This window comes from Peromyscus leucopus, chromosome 15 (assembly GCF_004664715.2).
Source record: "Peromyscus leucopus breed LL Stock chromosome 15, UCI_PerLeu_2.1, whole genome shotgun sequence".
Taxonomy (NCBI): Eukaryota; Metazoa; Chordata; class Mammalia; order Rodentia; family Cricetidae; genus Peromyscus; species Peromyscus leucopus.
Window position 1 is genome coordinate 27,926,176 of NC_051076.1, and position 27,276 is coordinate 27,953,451.

General features: G+C 45.4%; 1 protein-coding gene and 5 non-coding genes across 6 annotated transcripts; 1 reads left to right on the forward strand and 5 right to left on the reverse strand.

Annotated features, from left to right (window-relative positions):
* Nucleotides 1-890: 890 nt before the first annotated feature.
* Nucleotides 891-5,060, reverse strand: Cfap126 (cilia and flagella associated protein 126). The gene is made up of 6 exons (XM_028860082.2): nt 4,980-5,060; nt 3,834-4,018; nt 2,690-2,752; nt 2,414-2,494; nt 1,641-1,817; nt 891-1,291 (listed from the first exon to the last, which is right to left on the reverse strand). The coding sequence occupies exons 2-6, from the start codon at nt 3,858-3,860 to the stop codon at nt 1,082-1,084; spliced, it is 558 nt and encodes a 185-aa protein (XP_028715915.1). The 5' UTR covers nt 3,861-4,018; nt 4,980-5,060; the 3' UTR covers nt 891-1,081.
* Nucleotides 5,061-16,061: 11,001 nt separating this feature from the next.
* On the reverse strand, nt 16,062-16,134 carry Trnav-cac. The gene has a single exon. It is a non-coding gene; the product is annotated as a tRNA-Val (tRNA).
* Nucleotides 16,135-20,345: 4,211 nt separating this feature from the next.
* On the reverse strand, nt 20,346-20,417 carry Trnae-cuc. Its single transcript has one exon. It is a non-coding gene; the product is annotated as a tRNA-Glu (tRNA).
* Nucleotides 20,418-20,686: 269 nt separating this feature from the next.
* Trnag-ucc lies at nt 20,687-20,758 on the reverse strand. Its single transcript has one exon. It is a non-coding gene; the product is annotated as a tRNA-Gly (tRNA).
* Nucleotides 20,759-21,176: 418 nt separating this feature from the next.
* On the reverse strand, nt 21,177-21,248 carry Trnad-guc. Its single transcript has one exon. It is a non-coding gene; the product is annotated as a tRNA-Asp (tRNA).
* Nucleotides 21,249-21,707: 459 nt separating this feature from the next.
* On the forward strand, nt 21,708-21,790 carry Trnal-cag. The gene has a single exon. It is a non-coding gene; the product is annotated as a tRNA-Leu (tRNA).
* Nucleotides 21,791-27,276: the final 5,486 nt, after the last annotated feature.

Below are 27,276 nucleotides of genomic sequence, written 5' to 3' on the forward strand. Positions count from 1 at the left end.
ACTGTGCCACCACATCTGACTATTCTGGGAGGTCGTACAGAGTTCCTCCAGCTTGAATCGGCTGTCTTCCAGGTTGTCAGTGTTCATGGGGAAACACCTTTGGCTTTAGACTTGGCAAGGGCATTCAGCTTAACCAGTGCCAGAAAGATGTACAGCAGGGGCAGTGGTTAATAGGTTTGGAGACTGGGCAATGGGTGTGGACTTCTTGACTGTTTTGATGGCTTCTTAACCATCCAGTGATGGGAGGGGAAGTTGGAGCACCCTGGCTTTTTTCTTTTTCTACTTACGAGCCGGTCTATCCGAGATAGCTCAGTGGGTATATATATATATGCTTCAGCCGCCAAGCCTGACGACCTGAGTTTGATTCCCAGGATCTACATTGCAGAAGGAGGCAACCAGCTCCCACAGTTGTTCTCTGACCTCCACAAGCTTGAGGTCCATCTACATATATTCATTAAGTAAATGGATAAACATAAAAAGTTTCACAGGCTCTATTGAACAACTGTATTTGTTGTGATTTTGAAGATATTGGTTGTACAAAGTTCGGTTCTCCAAAGTTCGGTTTTGCCCTTATGTGATGCAGACTAGCTTCCTCTTGGTCAATGCTGAAGTGTAACTGACATTCTTAATAAAGACCTGCTTGCCAGGTGGTGGTGGTACACGCCTTTAATCCCAGCACTCGGGAGGTAGAGGCAGGTGAATCTCTGTGAGTTCTAGGCCAGCCTGGTCTACAGATTGAGTTCCAGGACCGTCAGGGCCACTCGGAGAAACCCTGCCTCGGGAAACAAACAAACAAAAAGACTTGCCATCCTTTTCCCTGCTCTCTTCCCCAGCCTTCCCTCTATGGATTGCAAAAGACAGTCATAGAACGAGGAGAAAACCCAGGTCAGTAAAAGATTCAACAAACAATGTTTATTTGCCTTTACTCCTGCCCATCATTTCTCTGCTCCCCGTTTCTGAATACAGGGGGTCTTACTTATTTCAGCCAGTCCCTAAAATGTCATCTCAGCCTCTTCCCCTGCAGATTTGCAGCATTGCATGTCTGGATCTCGGCTAGACTAGGACCTACCTGCTTGGTATTCTAACACGGGCTTGCAGGTGGGCTCTTGGGAGAGTTAATGGGAGTTTGGGGACCTGGTGTGTGACCTGCAGAGGGGTGTGAGCTCTGAGTTTCATCTGCGTCATCGCCGTCAATGGTCGGGGAGCTGGGAATTATGGTTGGATTTGCTGCTTGCTGTACAGTCTTTGTGACAGATTTCTTCTGTTTCTTCTGACAGTCAGGGTTATGGGGCTGTTGGGGTTAGAGTGGAAAAGATGATCATATTTCTTGTTAGGCCTACATAGTTCCCACTCATCCTTAGAATCTGGCTCCCTTTCTTCCTACACCATGGGCAGGTCAAGGTTCGGCCAAGAATAGTTAAATTTAACCTCCCTTCCAGACTGTTTTCTACTGGGGTGAGGGGTGTGGAACAAGATGCCTTTGTTTTGTTCCTTTGGACCTTAGTGATTAGAGCTGAGACAGCAGAAGACAGAACTGGTTAGAGGCCCCTCCCTCCCCTTGCTGGATTGGCATGACAGTTTTGAAGTGGAAAAGAAATGGAGACAGTAGGGGGTTTGGGTTAGATGGGAAGGCTAGATACCTTGCCCAAGATTTCAGGACGCAGCCCATTAGAGGCATTGAGTAGATCGGGATTCTTCTTTATCCACTTGGTGAGAGAGGCAGCAGCATCCGTTGTGCGGGAAGTCAGGGTCACCCGAGCAGGTGGTACCTTCAGGGGCATTTGCCAGGTGCCCATGAAGGAACCCCAAGGACTTGCCTAAAAGAAAAAGGCATTGCTCAACTGATCCCCCTGGATGCTAAGTGTCTGCCTGGCAGGGCTTGCTGGCCTCACATCCACTCTGTCCCTTTGGCATCTTAATAATGAAACATCTGAAGGGATCATCTCCCCTCTTCCTCTCTTCCGCCAGTTACGATGCTGTTTTCCAGCCCCTTTCCTTCCAATGTAAATTTTTTTGCATTCTTAAGCTAAGTGTGATAAAAGAGTCCCATGCATAAATACTATCATCTGAAAACTGTTTATATATTCATCATTTTCAGGACTTCCATGTGCTAAGCCAGCTCTGTCCTGGTGGATAAACTGGATAGAACATAGGGGCACTCAAAAATTGGGCTTCAATTTTCTATGTAGTGACTGTAGCTCCGTTTTTATGCATCAGCTCTTTTTGTTTTGTTTTGAGACAGCATCTCTATATATAGTCCTAGCTGGCCTGGAATTCACTCTGTAGACCAAGCTGACCTCAGACTCACAGAGATGCTCCTGCCTCAGCCTTCTGAGTGCTGGGACTAAAGGTGTGACCATCACACCTGGCTGACTCTTCCCTTTTTGCTATGAATGGGCGTGGGGAATCTTACCTTGGAACGGGGCACTGAAGGCAGGAGATGACCTCGATCATTGGCAATAATCTGAGTGTAGCCTTCATGGGTAGTGATTGTCTGTGGTGGGGGTGGGAAGAGAAGTACTTGAAGTCAAAGAGGGAGGAAAACGGTGTCTGAGGGGCTTGGAGTACAGTCTGAGGGGCATGGGAGAGGAGAAGGTGGACCATTAGAGGGCTAAAGGAGCTAGGTGACAGGGAGGCCATGAGGCCAGTCACCATAGACTGGCCTTGGAAGGCACTGAGCTCAGAATACCTCTTTTGTTGGCTTGGCAGGAGACCAGTTCTGCAGGTACTTGGGTGAGAACGCTTTTTCATACTATGGAGAAAGAGGAGAGTTCCTGTGAGGCTCAGAGTCTTCAAGCCCATGAAATGGTGACAGTTCTCTTCTAATTGAAAACCAAAGGCCTCAACAATTATATGAACTCTAACTCATTGTGACAAGGGGATCTATATAGGGAGGAAGAGATTTTAAGTGAGGGGGAACTAAGTGATGGGTAGCAAGACCTTGCCTACACACACACACACACACACACACACACACACACACACACACACACACGAAGAAGAAGAAGAAGAAGAAGAAGAAGAAGAAGAAGAAGAAGAAGAAGAAGAAGAAGAAGAAGAAGAAGAAGAAGAAGAAAAGAAGAAGAAGAAGAAGAAGAAGAAGAAGAAGAAGAAGAAGAAGAAGAAGAAGAAGAAGAAGAAGAAGAAGAAGAAGAAGAAGAAGCCGCCACTAAAATTTGAATTCTAAGTGAACAAAATGTTTTCTCCAAAAAAATTTCAAAACTGTGTAGACAGGGTCCCATTTTCTGGCTGGCCTGGAACATCCTATATAGACCAGGCTGGCCTCAAATTTTCAGTGATTACTTTGCCTCCTTGTACTAAGTAACTAGGATTACAGGTATGTAGTACAATGGTCAGATTTGTGTGTCTGTCTGTGTGTGTGTGAGGGGGTGGGGGTCTCATGGAGCTCAGGCTAGCTTTGGATTCAGTATGTTAGCCAAGGATGCCTTGAGCACCTGATCCTCCTCCTGCCTCCAAAGTCCTGGGGTCACTGGGGAGTACCTCTACACTTGCCTCAGGTATTATATCTTCAATTTTTCCAAAACAAATTAGGGACAACTTTCATGTAAATAGCTATGACTTTGTTATTTGACTTACAAAGCCTAAAAGGTGTACTCTGCCCTGTAAAAATAAAATCAATGCCTTCTGGCTTACACTATACAAACTTAACTCAGGTCCTTTTTGCTTGTTCCTCAACCCTCCCAACTCTGAGGTGAAACGCCACCTCAACCCACTCAGCATCTGTTTAGGGATCAGAATCTGATGGAGGGGGAGGCCCAAAGGTAGAACCCGGAAGGTAAAATCAAATGTTAGGGCGGAGAACGAGAACTTACCTGGTTGGCACTGTAGTTAGTGGCCATGATCCTGTCCTGTTTACACTTGTTGCCTGGCAACTGAGAAGAGCGGCCTTCTGGGAGTACCTCCCAATCAGCAGGGGGGGCCTACCTTCCGTGGCTCACACTGCCCCCTTCCTTTCTCTCTGAAAGTCAGGCTCCTTTTTCTTTTAGAGTGTGGAAGACTGAATAATAAACATTAAAAAAAAAAAAAAAAAAAAAAAAAAGATGAGCTGAGAAGCAGCTGCCTCTTTCCCCAACATAAGTTAGCCCTGCTTCAGAAATTCCAGGTTGTCCCTGAATGACAGCTTCACCTATGTAAACAAGCTTTGGGACACTAGGAGCAGAGTTTGTGAGACACTGTGGTATAATGAACTAACTGGAGAACTAGAAACAGGGCCCGGTCCTTAGTCAACATGGTATTATATGGCTTAAGCCGCTGGCTTCCCTTCGATCAACAGCTCTCGTCACATATTGTAGAGATGACCTGCTTTGCACAGTGTAGGATAACGTGAATGAAATATCTAGATGCTGTAAACGCACAGTGGGAACTGAACACAGCCAAGACACTGTCTACAGATAACAGAGGCACCGTGCTTAGGAAGCCACCAACTTGTTTGCTCCCAGAAGGAAATGTATGTCTTTGTCCTTCGTCCGTAAATGACTCCTCCATCACTATCCAGTCACAGAACCCAGGAGCGTAGGTTCATGGGGTTGTCTGGGATATGGCAACTCAGGACCTAGGGCAGGAAACTGAGCAGGGATGATGACAGTCTAAGACTAAAGTACCAGGTTTGGGAAGATGGAGTGATGGTGCCCAAACGTACTAGCTAGAAAACTAAGAAACGCTCTGAGACGCATCTGCTTTTCTGTTAAGCAGATCTACTCATCTACTGGGGTGTTAGAACTAAAGAGCGCTTGTCAGTTATATAGTCTCGAGCTTTAGGGATTTTTTGTTTTGTTTTAGTTTTTTTTTTTTTTAAGAAGAAAATAAGTTGTCCAAAGAAATGGATACTTCAGAACCAGGTATGACTGTGTGTGCCTGTGATCCCAGTATCCAGGAAGCAGAGGCAGGAGGATCTCAAGTTCAAGATCAGCCTGGGTTACATAGTAGGACCCTATCTTAAAAAAAATAGAGGGACTCACGAGGCCCCGCTCCTCTCTGGGGCAATATAGGCAGTTAACAGTGGCTGGGGGAGGGGCTCACACGCCCCCACCCTTCATGTGGAGCCAGTGGCAGTTAATGGTTGCCGGGGGAGGGCAAGATCTTTTTCTTTAGGGTTGTAGCCAGCCACTGGTAGGTTGCCCATTCCTGTAAATAGCCTCCCGCTCATGCAAGCAACTCTGAGCTCAGTAGGAAGGACACCCACACACTTACACGCACACCAGGGCATGGCGGTGCCTTTAATCCCAGCACTTAGGAGGCAGAGGCAGATGTATCTCTGTGAACCTGAGGTCAGCCAGGTCTATATAGGAAGTTCCAGGCCAGCCAGGGCCACATAGTGAGACCTTATCTCAACAAACAACAAACGTCCACGTAACATGGGAGGGGGACTTGTTGGGGAGCAGAGGAGGTTCATTGGGAGTTGGGGATAAGAGAGGATAAGAGGGTAAATATGATCAGAATAGATGATACATGTATGAAAAATGACACAATGAAACCCATTACTATATAAGTAATAGATGCAGGTTTAAAAACAAGTGTCGAGGGGCGGGCGGAAGGGAGCTGGAAAGATGGCTCAGTGATTAAGAGTTCCTGCTGCTCTTACCCAAGTTCAGTTTCCCAGCACCCATGGCTTGTACATTCTTTTGTTCGTTCGTTTGTTTTCGAGACAGGGTTTCTCCGCGTAGTTTTGGTGCCTGTCCTGGATCTCACTCTGTAGACAAGGCTGGTCTTGAACTCACAGACATCCGCCTGCCTCTGCCTCCTGAGTGCTGGGATTAAAGGCGCGTGCCACCGCTGCCCACACCCATGGCTTGTAACCACCTATAACTACAGCTACGTGGACTCTGACGTCCTCTTCTGACACAACCATCCCAACCCATAAATACGATTAAAAATAAAATCTTTTGTCTATTTATTTATTATTTTTATTTATTTATTCATTCATTTATTTATTTATTTAAAGAAAGCAATCTGCATGCGATAGCTCACACCTACAATCCCAGCACTTGGGATGCTGAAGCAAGAGGATTGTTACAAGTTTGAAGCTAGCTTGGGTTACTTGAGACTCTGCCCTCCAAATTCGGGGGAGATAACTGTTGGTTCTTTCTTCCCCTAAGATCTTTATCCCATCCAACACACCCTGCATAAGGACACCCCTGACCCTTCTAGATAATGGGGTAAGAACAGCCCTTGTCAGAGGCTCTCACAGTTAGCTGCTGGATCGTGTGACATAGGAAAGAAGACCCGCGTGCTTTGTCCCTGTGATTCTCATTACTCTCTAGCGTGATGGAGGAGACGAGTTATTTTAGGACCGAGGACTGTCTGTCTCTGCCCTAGAACATCCATTTTGTCCCCAGGAGGCAAAGCGACAGTTCTGCACCCATGGTTTCCCTGGGAATTTCTGTCTTCTTTAACTGCTGTTGAGGCAGTTTTCCTTGGCTCTGTGGACAGTGTGTAAACATGGAGCTAAGCGAGGACAGCCACCAGTGTCCATCCTGGAGCCATCTGGGCAAAATTTTGGCTGTGCTTGGAATCTGAGGCCTTAGGGAAGTTCATCTGCACAGGCCCCAACAACCTTGCATGGAAAATGAAGCCTGTCCTGGCTCTGAGCATTAACTATGCATAACATACCGTGGTAAGCATTTGATTCAAAGAGGGCTTGATAATTTTAACATTGTTATTGGCTTAAGAGTGCCCAGAGGGATGGATGTGGCGGTGCACACCTTTAATCACACAGAGGTGGGAGTGGGGGGGGCAGAGTCAGGTGGATCTCTGTGAGTTTGTGGTCAACCTGGTTTACAGAGTGAGTTTCAAGCCAGCCATGAAAAAGCCTGCTGCATCTGGAGCCATCGTGTTCTTCCACCTCAATGGGAGTGAGTTCCAGACAGGCAGAAACAGGGAGTGGAGGAGAGAACCAGCTGAGAGTTTTCCTCCATTCCCCACATGCTCCGTGGCACGCGAGTGCAAATGCGTAAGCACACACACACACATATCCACACCGAGTGCACATCCACACACACACAAACCTATTCCGGTTATGTTAAACAGAAAAGGGTGGGGCCTTAGAATGTCACAGGTTTATTTAACATTCTCCAAGGTAAGAAGCAAAAACTCCTGCTGCAAAAAAAACCTTGGGCTGCAAAGGACAGAGGAATCTGGAGGGCAAAGCACAATCACAAGGAGAAATTTCACTTTTCTCCTTCAACATCTCTTTCTCTCTTCACTACAGATGTTGATCACGTCAGCCAGTTTGCGCCCAGGCTGAGAACCACTGTCCAGAGATGAGGCGAGTTAGTTATTCTCAGAGAGTCCGACAGTATTAATAGGAGAGAACAGAAAGAACAGAAACGACTCTGGTCAATGAAGGGGCTGGGATGTGGCTCTACTTGGTAGAGTGTCTGCCGCACAAGCAGGTGCCTGTAACCACCTGAGTGCTTCGGAGGTGAGGCAGGAGGATCAGAAGTTCAAGGTCATCCTCAGTTGTCTGATAATAAATAATAATAGAAAAATAGCAAAATAAAAATGGAGACTTGCTTTGCTTTGAATGAATGGGTCTTTTACAAAAATGTCTTAAAACCAGTCAACAGTTTTTATATAGTTTTCCAAAGGATGATCTGGACATGCGGGGTGGGGGGAGGGGGGCAGACTTATAGTTTGAGCATTTGGGTTGATAAGACAGGAAGATCCCAAGTCTATTTCCCCCACCACACAGTTTGGATCATCTGAACCATTATCTCTAGTGATATTATCAGCCCTCCAAGATTTCTCTCAAATAGTTCCAAGAAACCTGGCATGCTACCCCACTGGTCCAGATGGTAAATAGGTGCTGGAGTGGAGATCTGGATTTTGTAGATTTCCCCATAAAAACTGAAGCAGTTTTGTACACAATAAGGTCAGAAATGATGCATGGCCACAAATGTGAAAGTTTCGGCTCCAAAGCACCTCTAAGTTCAAAAGCTATGTTAATTTTCTTCTCTGAGACTAGGGCACCCCCTAATGGAGACCGATATTCTCTCTCTCTCTCTCTCTCTCTCTCTCTCTCTCTCTCTCCTCTCTCTCTCTCTCTCTTCTCGGTGTGTGTGTGTGTGTGTGTGTGTATGAAAACAATAACAATCAAAACCAGTAGTTTTTCTAGCCAAACTACCCTAGAAAAAAGGAGAGGAGACGACACAAACTAAAAGAGTATATATTTGAGACGATATCAAGTACTCAGACTGACCTTGAACTTCTCCTGGAGCAGAGCCTGGCCTTGAAATCCAGGTCCTCTTGCCTCCATCTCCAGCAATGGGGTTGGATTACAAGTGTGTGCTGTGGCACACTCAGTTGAGAGGAAGAAATTTCTTTAATTGAAAAAAATTATATGAAATAGATTTTTAAAAATAGAAAATCAGCTTAACAAACCAGTCTGGGCATCAAGTGTGAACAGGTGAGTTACCATCTAAGAATCACAGACACACTGGCCTTTGAGCCTGGGCCTGCTGAGCGCTCAAGCTCATGTCGGCTCTCAGAAGCACCTTTCTCTTCTTTATCTTCATAAACCATTTCTACCATTTTCTAAAAATTACAGAAACTGCTGGGCGTGGTGGCACACACATTTAATCTCAGCCCTTGAGATTATTTTTATTGTTATTTATGTATTTTGTTACTTTTGTCTATTTTGTAAGTACCAAGGATTGAACCCAGGTGTAGTGCATGCTAGGCGGCACTCTGTCACTGAGATCAAGATTTTTAAGTTGTTTTTAGAAATTGCTTCTCCTGGGCCAGTGAGATAGCTACATGAATAAGGACACTTGCCACCAAGTCTGACGACCTGAGTTTGTTCCCTGGAATCCATATGCTGGAAAGAGAGAGCTGACTCCTGTAAATTGTCCTCTTATCTCCCTCCACATACATGTGCAACACACACACACACACACACACACACACTTTTTAAAGATTGGCTTTTCCCATCATTTGGAGTGTCTCCCGCAGAGAACAAAAGAGCGTATCGGGGTGTCCTCTTGTATTGTCTTTCCCTTATTCCTTTGAGGCAGGGTCCCTTCCTGAACTCTGACCTCACGTGTTTGTGCTAGGCTGGCAGGCATTAAGTCCCCACTCTGCCATCTCTGCCCACTGCAGCACTGGGGTCATAGGTGTGCATAAGACCCAGCTTGGTATGGGTACCAGGGTTTGAATTTAGGCCCTCGTGGTTTCCCAGCATGTCCTCAACTACTGAGCCATCTCTTACAAAGCTCAGGCTAGCCTCAGATTCAGTATGTAGCTGACAATGCCCTTGATCATCCTGCGTCTACATCCCAAACACTGCAGGTACAGGTATGGCCACTACACCTGGCCTTTCAATTTCTTAAACTATTCTTGAGTAGGACAAATAAAAGCAAAATGCTAAATCTATTTTATGAAGTAAGTATATTGATTTCTATATCTTAATTTGTTTTTTTTGAGCCTGTTCATGTCTTAAAAACAAAAACAAACCACCCTCGACAGATGAGGTATCACACACACCTTAATTCCAGTACTCCATAGGCAGAAGCAAGAGGATCTCTGTGAATCTGAGGCCAGCCTGGCCTACATATCACGTTCCAAGCCATCCAAAGCTATACAGTGAGACCCGATTTCAAAATAACTAATACACATGCCACGTGGTATCTTGAACTATTCCAGCACTTTGCCAGCAGGGAGCCTGTATAACTCTAAAAAATAAACACAAAGTCAGCCTGGTCCTCATAATAAGTTCCAGGACAGCCAGGGCTGTATATAAAGACCCTGAAAAAACCTGAATAAATAAAGGACATTTAAAGAACCCTGAAAACAGGAGGTAGAAGGTGGGGGGGGGGATGTCTCAAGTTGCAGACTTGGGCTATGTAGCTAAACTCTATTTAAAGAACAAAAAGGGTAGAGGGGTACAATGGAGATGGCTTTTCTCTGCCCCCAAATAAAAATCACTGGGAAGACAGAGAGGCTCGAGGTTGATGACACCTTGGGGGCTGGAATCATCTGGAACTGCTCGTGCATGTGAGTGAATTATGCTGGTTATAATGTGCATACATTGGTAAGCTGTCTTGCATTTTTGAGCTCATGAGGAAGCTGACTCTGGAAGCGGGGCTGTCCCTTGCCCCCATTTCAGACCCCAGCACGCTTGTCTCACAGCATGTGACACACAGCGTCCTCCCAGCCCCCTTGCCTATGAAGGGGAAGAACAGGGTGTGACTGCATCTTAGCTGAGGTTGTAAGCAGGATCACGAACACGTGGCTTCTCAGAAATTACCTTTTTTTTTTCTTTTTAAATTGACTTTATTTAGCTATTTTGCCATCAGGGCGTTTTATTTCTCATGTCCAGGATGGTGGATTCTAAGTGTATCCCAAGAGTACTAAGAGGAAGATGTGTCACTTTGTCTAATAAAACCAGGTCATTTCCTCCTTAGTCAGTTTCTCCCAAGGAGGTACAGACTCCAGTGCTCAAGCAGAGTAGACAGAAATAGCCAAGATATAAGGTAATGACTGGAAGTTATTCCGTGACTACAGTTGAATGTCTGGCCTTTCTCTTTTGAGAAGCCTGTACCCATGCTCAGATTTGTAAGCTGTGTCCTGTCTTTTTCCTAAGCTCCTCTGTGCATCCTTCAACGGCTGTGCTTGAGCCTGTATTAAACAAGGTGGTGTCTCTACCTAGAATCAATACCAGCACTCGGGAGGTGGAGGCAGGAGGATAAGCATCAGTACTTGCCATCTCTCCAGCTCCTGAAGGACTTTTCAAACAGAGATTTTAAACACGAAGATTAAGAGAAAGAGAGATGGGGAAGAATAAGACATACTTAAGTGTTCGTATGGGCTCCTCCAGGGAGAGTCACAAGTAAGTGTCTTGACATAAGTCATATATAACTGAGGTTGTATCTCAACCGGTTGCTTAGGAACAGTTGCTTAGGTTGTTGTAGAGGATCCATCAGGGTTTCTGGTGAGAGTCCTGGAACACTGTCTCTCCACAGATGGGAAAGGTCATAATGCCTTAAGTAAATGTTTCGAATTTTCGAATTGTGTTTGCAGTACTTTTTTTTTTTTTTTTTTAAAGACAGATTCTCGCCTGGCAATGGTGGCGCACGCCTTTAATCCCAGCACTTGGGAGGCAGAGCCAGGAGGATCTCTGTGAGTTCGAGGTCAGCCTGGGCTACCAAGTGAGTCCCAGGAAAGGCGCAAAGCTACACAGAAAAACCCTGTCTCGAAAAACAACAACAACAAAAAAAAAAAAAAAAAAAAAAAAAAAGTCGTCAGATTCTCTCTATTATGTAGCTCTGACCATCCTGAAACTCACCATATAGACCAGGCTGGGCTTGACCTTACAGAGATCCACTTGCCTCTGCCCTCTGAATGCTGGATCAAAGGCATGTGCTACCATGGCCAGTCCTACAGTTCTTGATTCTCAACTGGAATCTTCAGTTCTTCAGCCTGACTCTTTCCCATATCCCCATAAATGTCCCTGTCTTCCCATCCTCTTGGCACGCAGACCTCTGGATTTCCTCACTCTCACCTCTCTGTGGAAACAGGGTCTCTCTACCTGGCTATACTGGACCTCGCTCTGTAGACCAGGTTGGCCTGGAGTTCTCAGAGATCCACCTGCCTCTGCCTCCTAAGTGCTGGGGTTAAAAGTGTGCACCACAGGCTCTGTAGAACAGATTTTAAATCAGGGGCTCTCAACCTTGCTACTGCTGAGACCCTTTAATACAGTCCTTCATGTTGTGGTGTCCCCCAACCATAAAGTTATTTTCATTGCTACTCCATAATCGTAATTTTGTTACTGTTATGAATTGTAATGTAAATATCTGATATGCAGGATATCTGATACATGACCCCAGTGAAAGGGTCCCTTGATTCCTAAAGAGGTCTCAACCTCTTAAAAAGGAATTTGTGGACATCAGTGTAAATGGCCAGGGTTTGGATCTAGGCCATCACTTAATAGAATGGGATCACAAGTATGTCTATAACTGTTCTTGATGTATAACTTTTTTGTCTTGTTTTTCGAGGCAGGGTTTCTCTGTGTAGCTTTGGCGCCTCTCCTGAAACTCGCTAGACCAGGCTGGCCTCGAACTCACAGGCATCCACCTGCCTCTGCCTCCCGAGTGCTGGGATTAAAGGCATGTGCCACCACCGCCCGGTGACGTATAACATTTTAATGATGGTGGTTATCTCCTAAGATGATTACAAGGATTTGATCGCACTGTAAATTAGTCTGATACAAAGTAAATGGAAAACGAACAAAGTGATTTCAAAATCCACATTAGTAAATTAAAGATTCTGAAAGTTCTGGCGTGATGACTCAAGCTTCTAATTCCAGCACTCAGGAGGCAGAGGCAGCCAGATCTCTGAGTTCAAGGCCAGCCTGGTCTACAGAGCATAGAGAAATCCTGTCTCGAAATACAAAAATGTTTATCCCCCCCCCAAAAAAAAAACAAAACAAAACAAAACAAAACAAAACAAAAAAACCCTTGAAAGTTACTTAATGAAAGATAATCTTCCAAAGTTAACTCTTCAACTGTTGAGCCAGACAGGGTGGAGGTGGGATGTACCACTGCAATTACAACACTCAGGCTGAGGCAGATTAATTTCTGAGTTTGAGGCCAGCCTAGTCTTCAGGGCTACGCATATGAAACCCTGTCTGGGGTGGGGATGGGTGTGGGGCGATTAGGCAGAAGTGACGGGAACTCAGTTGGAACCAAAGTGCCCATTTCCCTTGCGAAGGCTTGGGGTTCTCCTGGTCACTGGCCCGGCCACAGAGAGGGCTGGAGCTGCCCTTTCTCTGCTCCTCTCTCCTCCCGCAAGTGTGTGCGCCCCCCCCCAAGAGTCACATCCGGTCCCCACTGTCCAGAAATGAGCTCAACCCCCAGCCCCCCTCCCCTTCCCGTGACTAACGCTTGACTACCCGGAAAGCTCTTTGGGGACCGTGGGACCCGGCAGGAAGGCGGGGCGGCCAGGGGATGAGGCGGGCCAGTCTGCGCCCCGGAGAAGAAACCGGAAATTGGGGATGGGCCAAGTGGTCTGCAAGGCCTCAGGTCCGCAGTTTGGTCTCATGCTTTCTAGAAATGTATTGCAACCCAGGCCAGCCCCAGACTTGTTTGGGAAGCCACCACACACGACATCCTCTGTTTTCGGTTGGCCTCCGTTATTAACTAGTTGTTACAACTGCTAACTTGCTTTCTTCCTGGTGGATGGGCCTATCTGCAAAAACCAGCCTCCAAGTCCGTGCTCCATGCTGTGTGTATTATCACATTGTCTGTTAATGTAAGACAATACCATAATGGGTACAAAACGAAGTTTCTTTAGCTCTCATTCGGAGGCCAAAGGTCCAATATCAAGTGCTATCATGTGTTAGTTCTCTGGTGAGGACTTCATGGTGAGAGAGGAGACAGAGAGATCCCATGATCAGGAAGTGCAGAGAACTGAGGGGCCAGACTTAAAAAACAAACAAAAACAAAAAACAAAAACAACTTTATCTCAAGAGCTACATTGATGATGAAGGCAACTCCAATGATCTGAGCACCTTCTACTAGCTTCCACTAGCTCTCTCTCTCTCTCTCTCTCTCTCTCTCTCTCTCTCTCTCTCTCTCTCTCTCTCTCTCTGTGTGTGTGTGTCTTGGGCGCACACACTTTTGTGCAGGAATGCAGTTGTGATGCATGGATTAACTTACTTATTGGGCCCTACTTTTTTTTTATTTTTAATTTATTTTTATGTGTGTGGGTGCTTTGCCTGCATGCATATGTCTACGCACCAACCTGCTGGGTGTCTGGTGCTCAGGGAAGCCGGAAGAGGGGGTGGGATCCTCTGGAAGAGCAGCTCTTAACCACTGAGCTGTCTCTCCAGCCCCATCAAGGCTACTTCTTACAGCTTCTACCACCTCAGTACAGCCACAACGGGGACCAAGCTTCTAGCACACAGACATTTTGGGGGGACACACTTAAACCATATTCAACCCATGAGGCAACATATTCTCGGCTTAACACATGGATACATTGGGGAGTGCGTGTGTTATTTTGCCCAACACGATGGGTCAGGGTCCGGTTAGAGGTTAGTGTTTGATTTAGGGTCAAGGTCAAATTGCAGCTCAGTCCTCATCCACCCTTAATGCAACTCAGGGTGATGAGCAGACTCAGAATGCCAGCACAATGGTGAGTTCTTTCCTTCTGATTCCCAGGACGGGTTTTTCCCTCTGTGTTCCGGAGTGTTTTACCCTGAAGATGAGAGCAGACCATCAGATACTTTGCATTAAATAAATAATTTTTAAAAAGATATACAAAACAAAAACTCAGGTGGCTGAGGCAGGAGTATCACCTTGAGTTCAAGGCCAGTATGGACTACAGTATGAGATCCTGAGTTCTGTATCATTCTTCAGTTTTTGGATGAGTGAATTTTTAAGTATATATGGAGCAAAAGTAAAAATTATCCAGGCAGAGTAGCATACACCTTTATTCCCAACAGTAGGGAGGCAGAAGCAAGCAGAGCTCTGTGAATTTGAGGCCTTCTGGGTATACATAAGGAATTCCAGGCCAGCCTGAGCTACATAGTGAGAACTTGTCTTAAAAGAAAAAAAAAAAGAAAGAAAAGAAAAAAGAAAGATGCCGGACGGTGGTGGCGCACGCCTTTAATCCTAGCACTCGGGAGGCAGAGGCAGGCGGATCTCTGTGAGTTCGAGGCCAGCCTGGTCTACAAGAGCGAGATCCAGGAAAGGCGCAAAGCTACACAGAGAAACCCTGTCTCGAAAAACCAACCAACCAACCAACCAACCAACCAAATAAATAAATAAATAAATAAATAAATAAATAAATAAATAAATAAATAAATAAATGGGACTAGAGAAGTCTGGTTGAGGCAGCCAGAGTTTCCAGTCCAAAGTCGGAGTTCCAAAGAAAGAACAAAGAGCATGCAGCACAGAGTCACCCGGATGCTTGCTGAAGCCGACATGCTGGAGCTCCGAGCTGACAGTTCTGGCTTTCTTAGTGAGTGCTGGGAATCTGAACGGAGGTTTTCAGGCCTACAAGCAAGCACGTTATTGACTGCCATCTCTCTCTAGCCATGGGGATTATTTTTGCCATAAACATTGTAATTATTTTGAGATAGAGTTTCTCTGTGTAGTCGTGGCTGTCCTGGAACTCACTCTAGAACTCAGAGGTCCGCCTACCTCTGTCTCCCGAATGCTGGGCGTGCGACACCACGGCTCAGCTCCTTAAATTTATCTTTCTCTGTGTGTATATATACCACCCACCTGCAGGACGGAGGTGTCAAGTCCTCAGGAACCGGAGTTCCGGGTGGTTGTGGCCCACCTGGGTCCTACGCAAGACCGCTCCACAGCTGACCCAATTATTTTCCTTCTGACCCTAGAAAATAATTTTTAATGAAAATAAAATATATTCTTTCAAACCGATTTAAAAATCAAGGACCTTAAGATTCCTCGTGGAAAGAGACTGTAGAGAGGGAGAGAGGAAGAATAATTTTCAAGTCCAAGGACTGGACGGTGACATCTTAAACCACGCACAGCAGAGGCAGGTGTAAATAACAGAGATGGGAGCGTCTCTGCTACATGAAGGTTAATGATACCGCATCATAAAGCGAGGTTTAAAAAAGATCCCGGGGGAGGGGGTTTGGATCTCAGTACAGGTTATCAGCACTGGAGGAGGAGGCATGAGGCAATGCCCGCTGAAGAGATCAGAGCCCTTCCGGGGGCAGAAGTCAGAGCTGACGACTCCACCCGCGCACTGAGCAGCCGTTTCTGGCTCTCAGGGTGTCCACAGTGCCTTCTGGAAGACGCGATCCAGAAGCTGAAGGGCAACACAAGAACCTGCGGGTCTCTCGCTGCAGAAACAAAATCCACTCTAAGAGTCACTGCCCTGGGAGGAACGGTTCATGGCCACCACTCTGCCCTCGCTCGCGTAATCGTAACTGCGATGTTGCAGTCCTCGTAGGAACCAGGAGACGTGGGATTTCACTACGAATTGGTTGGATCCTTCAGTGGGTTCTCACTTTAAATTCTTTCGATCCTTCTATAAAGGTGAAAAGACGAAAACGAAAAACTCAAAGCTGCTGTTTCCGCCCGGTTTCGAACCGGGGACCTTTCGCGTGTGAGGCGAACGTGATAACCACTACACTACGGAAACTAGCTGCTCCCTGGCTTCTTATAAGCAACCTACATTTGGAGTGACTTTATTGTTTTCGGGCTCTCGCTCTTAAATTCAGCCCAGTCTGTCAGGCAGGTTCCACTCTGAGGTTAGATGACTTTCACCCGTGGGAGGTACGATGGTACCGCCGAAGAAAACGGCCAGCAAGATTAAGGCCAGGACCCCGAGGTCATGGGAAGAGCTCCAGGCGTTGGTAAACACCCATAGTTTTCCAGATCCTGAGGATCTGGAAATGCCTGGCTCATGAGTCTAGGACACCCCCTGGCGCCCAGCATCTGCTGTGCCGCGGGATTAGAGAAAAATGGAGCATGCATCAGGCAGGAAGCCACTTAGGTGAGGGCCTTGGCATGAAGGACGCCGCAAGCCCAGGCCAGAAACAATGAAAATGCATCTTACGTTTGTCCTGAACCTAAGCAGAAAACATTTTCAGACTTTTTAGTTTAGCTCCTTTTTTTTTTTTTTTTTAAATGAATCGAAATGTATAATTCTTCATTTCTGGCATTTGAAATACTCTTCGATGACATTCTTGGCATTAGTACTTAACCACTGCACAGCTGCATCCCACTGGCCGCTTTATAGGGTTTCCCTCTGGGTCGGTTTCGCAGAGGCCTGCCCATTCCCCTAGTTGTTGTTGTTGTTTTTAACCATCAACCTTCGGTCTCCCTCCAATTTACAGGCTCTTCACACTTGGGTGCAAGCTCCAACTTGCGTGCTTAAATAATTTGAATTTTACCTGTTATCTGTATTATGTAATTACAGCATTTAATGCCTACAAAGTGTTCTCTATTTCCCAGTTGTTATCCTGACCTACCTTTGTGTTTTGTTTTGAAGCAGGATCCCTCCATGTTGCCCTGGCTGCCCTGGGACTTGATATATATAGACTATGCCTGCCTTTGCCTCCCGGGAGGTGATTTTACAGTGTAAATACTTTTAAAAATTAGCTCAAGCCAGCTATAGTAGAATACATTTGTAATCTTAGCACTCAGGAATGCTAAGGCAAGAAAAGGTGAGGTTTGTGGCCAGCCTTAACTGTAAGCCAAACCCTTAAAAAAAAAAAAACAAACAAGAGGTCAGGCTCCTTTGCCAAGTCTTTACTCAGGAGGAAGAGGCCAGTGGACCTCTATGAGTTCAAGGTGGACCTGCCTGTTTGGAATTAAAGGTATTCCCCACCATACCCAACTGGTCATGAGCTTTTGTCAGAACATGATGGGTATAGAGGGGGAACAGCTATCCCTGGTGGTGTAGTAGCTAGACTTTGGTGCTTCCACCTCTGGGGGCTGGGTTTCATTTCCAGTCAGGGAATTTTGTTCAAACTCATTTTTAACCCACTTTGCTGGGAACATTTATACTTTAGAAATCAACGTAGAGGCAGGGGGTGGTAGTGCATACCTTTAATCTCAGCACCCAGGAGGCAGAGACAGGCAGATCTTTCTACAGAACAAGTTCCAGGACAGCCAGAGCTACACAGAGAAACCCTGTCTTGATAAACGAACAAACAGAAAAAGTAAAAAGAATTCATATAGAAAGACTGGATTAACAAACATAGTATTAATAGGATAGAGGTCCTCCTTCCCTCACTTCCTTTTGTGTATTTACTCATTGGGCCCCCAAGAGCAGGTGTCATCCAGAGGTTTGGACTGCACAGGTAATGTCACCGGTTCCCCTGCTGTCTCCACTCGGATGGTTCTTCTCAGGGAGCCCAATTAGGGAGCCCAATCAGGACACTTGACTTCTTTACATATTTTAGGAATGGAGTCATCCTCAATCCATTTGATGGGGTGGGGCGGCAGGGGAATGAGGACACATTCCTGTCCATAATAAACTTTATATGTGGAATGAACTAAAATGAGTTCAGCAAAAGTAGGCTCTGAGATCACCAAGGTCCATGGCAACAGTGACAACAGTGACAGGTCCTCAGTGAGCTTCACCCATAGTCAGCGTGCTCTTCAGGATGTTTGAAAGGTGGACCAGGCTTTGACAAGTAGAGCAGAGGATTGTGGGGTATTTGTCCGACAGTTGTAATATTGACTAGATGTAAAAGCAAGATTTCCTAACCAAGAATTAAAACCAGGCCAGGGTGGTGACTGTAATGAACCCGAGTCGCTAGACCACCAGGAAGGCATAATGAATATGTTTACATAGTGAACTCTGGGAAAACTTCGAATATTTTTGTTTGCTTGTTTGTTAGTTTTTCTGAGATGAGGTCTCATGTAATCTAGGCTGGCCTCCAACTTGACAGGTAGCCAAAGATGGCCTTGAACCTCCTGATCCTACTGCCTCTGTATCCCAAGTGCTGGGATTGCAGATGTGGGCTGTGGTGCCCCCTTTTTGAGTAAGTTCTAGCAGCTGTTAGAGGTGCCTGCATATTTGGGAGAGGCTGTTTGTGTCTCTGGTGCATTGGCTGCCTCTTGGGTCAGCCGTAGGTGGAGGTTTTGTTGATGGAAAATGTGGAACAAGACTATTACAAATCACACCAGGGAAGAGAAAAGTCCTTCTTGCAGTACTTCTGTCTGGCTACACTGCTCCTCTGGGTCCCCGTTTTCTTATGAAGGGCCCTGTGCTGTGTGAAATGTGTCGGGGTTTTGTGCATTTCTACAGTTGATCCATTTGATGTCGGTTTAGCTCCCAAACCCCAGTGGGACTGACTCTAAGAGGTTAGAGGCTGTGCTTTGGCTGTGCCGAAGTCCTTCCAAATTGGCCCCAAATCAATCTTTTTTATTTTCCCTGGTTTTAATGTCTGCTGTGAAAAAATAATGGAGTTAGCGGAACATGGTAGCCAGCACTTAAGAGACAAGAAGCAAGGGGCAGGATAATTGCCTCAAGCTTGAAGCCAGCCAGGACTTCACAATGAGCGGGTGTGGGAATAAGAGAGAGTAATAGTGGAAACCAATACTAGCCAAGGAATAGATGTGAATATCTATTTTGGTTCACATTATATATAATATAACTATATATTATATAATAAAATATGACAATGTTGTGAGGGCTATTCTTGGTTGTCAACTTAACTATATTTAGAATTCACTGAAAGGATTCTCAAAGAATAAATAAAAAGAGGCTTTTTTAAAAAGTTGTATTTATGGGGGGCTGGCGAGATGGCTCAGAGGTTAAGAGCAGTGGCTGCTCTTAGAGAGGTCCTGAGTTCCCAGCAACATGGTGGATCACAACCATCTATAATGAGATCTAGCACCTTCTCTGGCCTGCAGGCATATATGCGGATAGAACACTGTATACGTAATAGGTAAATAAATCTGCCGTGGGGGTAGGGGGTGTTGGATGCCTTTAATCTCAGCACTTAGGAGACAGAGGTAGGTGGATCTCAGTGAGTTTGGGGCCAGCCTGGTCTACAAACCAAGTTCCAAGACAGCCAGGACTGTTACACAGAGAAACCCTGTCACCAAAAACCAAAAGAAAAGAAAAGGTTTTAGTAATGGATGTAATTGTCTCTGGCTTTTAAGAGTCCCCAAGCCGCACTATTCATCATTTGGAGTTCTCTTCTACTAAGGGAAAATTCATTCTAGCCACAGTTCCCACCACTTACTCAGAGGTTCCTGATTAGAGACACTGAGGATGTCACACCTGATGGGCTTAAATGTTCAAATGATGAAATGATCTTGGGAAAAGTCCGTCCTGGGCAGCTGGGTACTGTTATCACACGCTGTTTTCAGCCCTCTCTGTATTACCATCACCGAGATCGCCTGGAGTTTTGCAGAAGTTTTGCACGTTTAAGGATCAAGAGCCCAGAAGACTCAAATCAACCATCTGCCTGTCCAAGGATAGGCTTTGCGTTGCAGTATCCAAGAGGATGATGAAAAGCTCACCAGGAGCAGGTGAGGCAGTCTAGAGAGATTCTTTTCAGAACTAAGAGCGCGTGATGTCGTCAGGTGATCCTGGGAGCTCTGCGTGGCGTGTGTGTGCCGCGTGTGATGGTGGCGATGTGTCGACTGGGCACCAAGAGAAGCAGAAAAACTGAGATGTGCAAATTGTAAATTTCTGGGCTTCGGAAACCGGATGAGCAGTGAGGGTAAGTGGGTTAGAACGGACAGGAGTGCAGAGGCGAACAGAAATGTACGGTGGTGCATGGTGAGGTGGTGTTGAACAGCATGAGGACAATGAGAAATCTTTGAGGAAAAGGAAAACTTTCTATAATGGATACAAAGAAATGGCAGTTACATAGTTAAAAGGAACACTTCCCTGACCGGGAATCGAACCCGGGCCGCGGCGGTGAGAGCGCCGAATCCTAACCACTAGACCACCAGGGAGTGATAGTAACACAGTTTCCTTAATAAGTCCTAGCTGTGATTAGACGTTCATTACTATTTATAGATTCGACTGCTTGATAGTCAGTTAGTTCTTGATGACGCTGGCAATTCTCCGCTCCCCACATCCTCAAAAGTGTCTCGGCACCCCTGTCTCCTCCTTTCCTTCGCTCAGTCCAGCGATCGGTCGCTCGCGCGGTCACCGGACGACCTGGAAGGGTTGCCAGACAGGACCAGCCTCAGCCCTGGACATTGGCAAAACACCGGCAGCTTGCGTTGGCCGGGAATCGAACCCGGGTCAACTGCTTGGAAGGCAGCTATGCTCACCACTATACCACCAACGCCGCACCGCCGGGACGGCACCCACACGACGCCGGGGACTGACACCCGGCAGTGGACAGCGCCTACCGGCTCCCTCGCTGAGCCCTCCCCACGGGGACCGCCCCGACGTCAAAGCCAACGCCAGCGCGCGAGCCACCGCCAACCGGGGCTCCGCCGCTGCGCGCTGTTCCCCGCCGTCGCAGCCGCGCCTCCCGCTCGCACACGCCGGGCCCTGGTGGGCGCTCTCGCCGCCACCTGACTGCAGCAGCAACCCGGCGCGCCGCCAGGGCCTCGGGGAAGAGCGAGCGTCCGCGAGCGCTCGGGGCCGGGTCCCCACCAAGACTCGCCTGGCGCAGGGGGGGCTCAGGACACGAGAGTCGCATGCCCCGAGGGCCAGCGCGCCCGAGGCCGCCCGTCTGGCTAAAAAAGTAAATAACGCGTCTCCTCGTCGGGGAATCGAACCCCGGTCTCCCGCGTGACAGGCGGGGATACTCACCACTATACTAACGGGGAGGACCGCGACGACGCCCTCTTCGCCACGCCGGGCCCTCTCCGTCGCTCCAGACAGGCCCTGAGCTCTCCCTCCCACCACGGCCGACCTCCGCACACAAACCCAAAGTTCCCGGGACGCCGCCACAATGCCCCTCGCACCAGGACCGGAACCCGCGGGCATTCACCCAGTAGTTGTCCTCTGCCTTCTTCTCCGGAGAAGAGGCTCCGACTGGCAGGCATGCATTGTTGCTGCGCTGGTTCCTACACTGGGACGCGGCCCGGCTGGGGGACGACCAGAGATCCGGGGGCTTGGAGCATCGTGCCCACCTGAGTAGACTGCGGTTGCTTCTTTTCCGTGGAGAGCTCCGCAGCTTTGATCTGGAGTCCAGGTGTCTCTGCTGCCGGATCCGATCACCAAAGGATGAACGAGCGCGTTCCAGTTTTCCCTGCCAAGTGGGCTGCTGCACGTTCCAGGACGTAGTCAGGATGGCCGAGCGGTCTAAGGCGCTGCGTTCAGGTCGCAGTCTCCACTGGAGGCGTGGGTTCGAATCCCACTCCTGACAGTCTCCTTTTCTCACCTGGCTTCTTCATTGTCATCAATTTGCTGCTTTCAGGCATCTTTTCTCTTCCTGTCTAGACGTAAATATCAAACTTTATATGCACCTGAACTGATCCTGTCCACTCCCCCGTTCCAGCCCCAGCCCCCGCTCCTTTTTCTTGAGGGTGCTAGGCAATCGGCGCCATTGAGGCACACCCCAGGTCCTTTTATACTCAGGCCTTACTTCATTGTCTCTAAATGTTGGCAGCCTCACCCCTCACCCTCAGCCTCACCGTAAGTTAATATTTCTGTTTTTTCTCCTTATTGCTTCTGCATTTTCGATCATCGCTAAAAGAGTGTTACCATTCATGCTGAACCTTTTTCTAGGCTCTTTACAATTTTGTTTCCACATTTGGTACAGTGCTTTATTCTAATTACATGTAGAACTTTTTTTCCTCACTGCTTTCTGATACTAGTCTTTACACACTAAATTTCTGATTTTTGTACTTAATTCTGAACTTTATTCATGTTCAGCTTGTTTGTGGGTTTTGCCCAGGGATTGTGAATGCTGGACAAGTACTTTACATGTTAGCTACAACCCCTGCTCCTTTCGAAGTCTTGAGATGGCGTCTCACAGAGTTGTCCAGCGTGGCCTCAAACTGTGTGGCAAAGGCTGGCTTCACACTTCAGATCCTCCTGCCTAGAACTCGGATTGAAGCCGCTCCAACTCTCCATCCTTCCCCTCCTGCGTTTCCGGCCACTCCCTTTCTCCTCCTTTCACTATCCTTTAAGTAGCACTTTTTAAAAAATGTGTGAGTGAGTGTTTGCCTGAACGTATGAGCATCATGCAGAATGCAGTGCCTTCAAGAGGCCTGAAGAGAAAATCCTAACTCCTGGGCTGGAGTTACAGCAGTTGTGAGCTGCCATATGGGTTCTGGGAACCAAACCTGACTCCTCAGTAAGATGTGGCTGGGTTGATCTTGAATTTCCTGGTTAGTGGAAGACGGGCTTGAACCCCTGATTCTTCTGTCTCTACCCCGGAGTACTTAGATTACAGGCCTGCACCACCGCACCTGGTTTACATTTTATTATTGTTGGTAGTCGTAGAATTATTGTTACAGATGTATGCTATGTGCACTTGTGGAGGTCAGGGGACAGATTTGTGGTCAGGGATGGCGAATATTTCCTGCATGTATTTCTCCCAAGAGCAGAGCAAAATAGGTGTTGCATGAATCCTAGATGGTCTTACAATAAAAACCCGGAGCCAGATATCAGGGTGAAAGCTGAAAGATAAGAGAAACAGAGCAAGCCACAGCTACCACCTCTTACCTCACCACCTCCACAGCCTGATAGAGCATTTGCAAGAGAGCGAATTCCTGTCTCCTCCCATCTTACATTCCTTTCTCTGCCTAGCCATATCACTTCCTGTCTCAGCCTTCCAGAGTGCTGGGATTAAAAGTGTGTGCCACCATTGCCTGGCTGTTTCCCTTTAAGATTGGTTTAATCTCATGTAGCCCAGTGTGGCCTTGAACTTGGGGAAATCCAGAAGGATCTCTACCTCCGCTTCCCGAGTGCTATGGTTAAAGGGTGTGTGCCATACTGCCTGACCTCTATAGCTAACTCTGTGGCTGGCTCTGTCCTCTGATCTTCAGGCAAGCTTTATTACAAACAATAGATCACCACAGGTAGGGAAGAGGCTTCTTTCTGTACAAGTTAGGTTGAAGATCACAAGGGTAGTCAATGGGAGAGAATGAGAGAAATATTAGAAGATATTATTCTAATGAGTGCTCACCAGCCATCCATGTCATTCAAGAACAGGGCACAACAACTGGTAATCTTCCAAAGACACCAACAGCTCTACCTTTAAAATGGTCAACAGACAAGCCTGTATGGGTTCAGCAAATGGCCTTTAACAACAGAGAAACTCCAGGCTTTAGAAGAGCTGGTAGAAGAACAGTTAAATGCTCAGCATATTGAAGAATCAACCAGCCCTTGGAATTCTCCGGTATTTGTTATTAAAAAGAAATCTGGTAAATGGAGAATGGTAACAGACCTTAGAGCAATTAACAAAGTAACTCAGCCAATGGGCTCTCTACAATCTGGAATTCCTTTGCCTACTCTGTTACCAAAAGGCCTCTCATAGTTATTGATTTAAAAGACTGTTTCTTTTCAATACCCTTACAAGAAAAAGACAGAGAAAGATTTGCTTTCACAGTGCCTACTTATAATAATTCTCAACTGGTTAAAAGATTTCAATGGAGGGTTCTCCCACAGGGAATGTTGAATAGACCAACTCTGTCCCAATATTTTGCACAAGAGCCATTGGAAGTGGTACGTAAAAAATTTCCTAAATCTATAATTTATTATTATATGGATGATATTTTATTAGCTGACTCAAATGCAGATACTTTAGAAAGAATATTTGAAGAAATAAAGAAAATTTTGCCTTGCTGGGGATTACAAATTGCTCCTGAAAAGATACAAAGAGGAGATTCTATTAATTATTTAGGATATAAAATAGAGCTACAAAAAATTAGACCCCAAAAGGTGCAAATTAGGAGAGATCAACTATAGGCTCTTAATGAATTTCAAGGATTATTTAGAGACATTTCTCATCTAAGAACTATTGTTGGGGTAAAAAATGATGAACTAAATAATTTGTTCAAAACCTTAGAAGATGACAAGGACTTAAATAGTCCAAGAGAATTATCACCTGAAGCTGAGAAAGAATTGGCCTTCGTAGAAAAGAAAGTACATAAAGGGCACGTGGATCATATTGATCCAAAGCTGGATTGCATTTTGGTTATTTTACCTTCTAGGCGTTCTCCTACAGGAATATTAATGTAGAGGGAAGATATTATATTGGAATGGATATTTTTACCAAATAAACCAAATAAAAAATTAAAAACTTATGTGGAAAAAATCTCTGACTTGATTTGGAAAGGAAAATTGAGACTTCGTCAATTAGCAGGAATAGACCCAGCAGAAATTGTCGTACCTTTAACTAAGGAGGACATTGAAAAATTATGGATAGAAAGCGAACCTTGGCAAAAAGCTTGCAGTAATTTTTTGGGAGAAATTAACAGCAAATATCCCAAAAGCGATAGAATTGATCTTATAAAGAGAGCTGATTGGATCTTGCCTCGAATTGTGTGTAAAAAAAACCATATCTGGTGTTCGTACATTTTATACAGATGCCAACAAACAAGGAAAGGCAGGTTACAATCAGAAAATTTAAGTAAAGTGGTTCAAAGTCCTTATAATTCAGTTCAAAAATCAGAATTGTATGCTATTCTGTTGGTATTAATGGATTTTTCAGAACCTCTCAAAGTAGTAACTGACTCTTAGTATGCTGAAAGAGTAGTATTACATATTGAGACTGCAGAATTTATCCCTGATGCTTCAGAATTAACTTCACTATTTATTCAATTACAAGATACAATCAGGAAAAAGAGTCATCCTTTATATATAACTCACATCCAATCCCATACTTGTCTGCCAGGCCCTCTAGCACAAGGCAATGATGAGATTGATAAATTATTGATAGGAAATGTGCTGGAGGCCTCAGAATTTCATAAAAAAAACATCTTGTCAATAGTAAAGGTTTAAAAAAGGATTTTTCCATAATCTGGCAACAAGCCAAAGAAATAGTAAAGAAATGTCCTACTTGTTCCTTCTACAATCAAATGCCAGTACCAGCAGGATGTAACCCAAAGGGTACTCAGAGGAATGAAATCTGGCAGATGGACGTGTTTCACTTTGCAGAATTTGGAAAATTGAAATATCTACACCACACCATCGATACTTATTCAGGATTTCAATGGGCAACTGCTTTGAGTTTTGAAAAAGCTGATTCTGTAATCACTCATTTGCTAGAAGTTATGGCCATCATGGGTATACCTGCACAAATTAAAATTGACAATGCTCCATCATATGTTCCTGTTAAAATGAAACAGTTTTTTGCTTATTATAATATAAACCATATTACAGGTATACCACATAATCCTACAGGTCAAGCAGTTATAGAAAGATCAAACAGAACTCTAAAGGATAAGCTAAATAAACAGAAAGGGGTAACAAAACCCCCCAGAAATAGACTACATAATGCTCTTCTAACTTTGAATTTTCTGAATGCCAATGAGAAAGGAACAACAGCTGCAGAGAGACATTGGATAATAGAAAAAACTACAGAATTAAATCAGCCTATATACTTTTTTTTTTTTTTTTGGTTTTTGTCGAGACAGGGTTTCTCTGTGTAGCTTTGCGCCTTTCCTGGAGCTCACTTGGTAGCCCAGGCTGGCCTCGAACTCACAGAGATCTGCCTGGCTCTGCCTCCTGAGTGCTGGGATTAAAGGCGTGCGCCACCACCGCCCGGCCAGCCTATATACTTTAAGGATGTGCTGACCTCAGAATGGAAACCAGGATATGTGTTACATTGGGGATGAGGTTTTGCTTTTATTTCTACAGGAGAAGATAAGCTGTGGGTACCATCAAAATTGATAAAGGTTTGATTTGAACAAGAGAGACCTCTTAATTAGAGGAGGTGATAGTTCATCAACTAGCATGAACATCCAATTTAAACTAACTTATACCAGTAACACATGCCTTTTCATTTAATCAGATAATAACTTGCCAAAAAGGAACATCCCAAAAAAACCTTGGGGAAAGGTTTTTGTTTTTGTCTTTTAGGAGAATGAAGGTTAAGGAATTTGAAGAACACTGGACAAATGAGACAACTGAAGAAAAGGGACAAATCGTCTATCCCAAGAAACAGAGTGAAATGGCATATGGTATATCATCCAAAAAATTTTATGTCTTCCTAAATGTTTGTTTCTGCTTTTCTTTAAAGATTTAACACTATTGGTCTTCTAATAGTCCCAGTTCAATTAAAATTTAAAGCTGACTTTGGAGTTGGAGAATGGCTCTCTCCTTCTTTAAACTCAAGCATGTTGTTAAAAGGAAAATGCAAACTCCCTGTATCATGCCAGAAGAAAGAGCCATCTTCTGTTATGGGACAGGAGAAAAGCCAAATTAATTAAGGGACTATTCTATTACTAATCTCAACTCTTTGATTCTATTCTGATTCTTTAAACTTTTCTTAAAGTATAAATTTTATATCAAAATTTACAAGATTAATATATATATATATATATATATATATTTTAAACTTTGTCAAGATATAGATAGGTCATATAGAGTACTAACTAATTCTAAAAAGAAAAAAGGCTTCAATTAGCTGCATATATATGTCTTTGTGTTCGAGTCTCTAATCAGCTTTTTGCAGGAATTCACGGCCAGGCCTAACATCAACTGAAGTCTCCAGGAAGAAGATGGGGCCCCACAACAACAACAATTCCACTATAATAATAACATCACTAAGCTGACAAACATCATCTACAGATCAACTTTGAACTACAAAGTGCTCAGAGCAATTTTGAGAGAGCTAGCTGAGATGATCCAGTCTCAAAGACTACTTGAATAAGGATTTGAGATAAACCCTGAACTTTGGCA

Coding starts and splice junctions, on each gene's coding strand:
- Cfap126 (XM_028860082.2), bottom strand. CDS start 3,860: ATGGCCACTAACTACAGTGCCAACCAG. Junction 2,753..3,833: donor CTAACTACAGTGCCAACCAG/GTAAGTTCTCGT, acceptor CTTTCTCCATAG/TATGAAAAAGCGTTCTCACC. Junction 1,292..1,640: donor GTCCTGAAATCTTGGGCAAG/GTATCTAGCCTT, acceptor TAACCCCAACAG/CCCCATAACCCTGACTGTCA.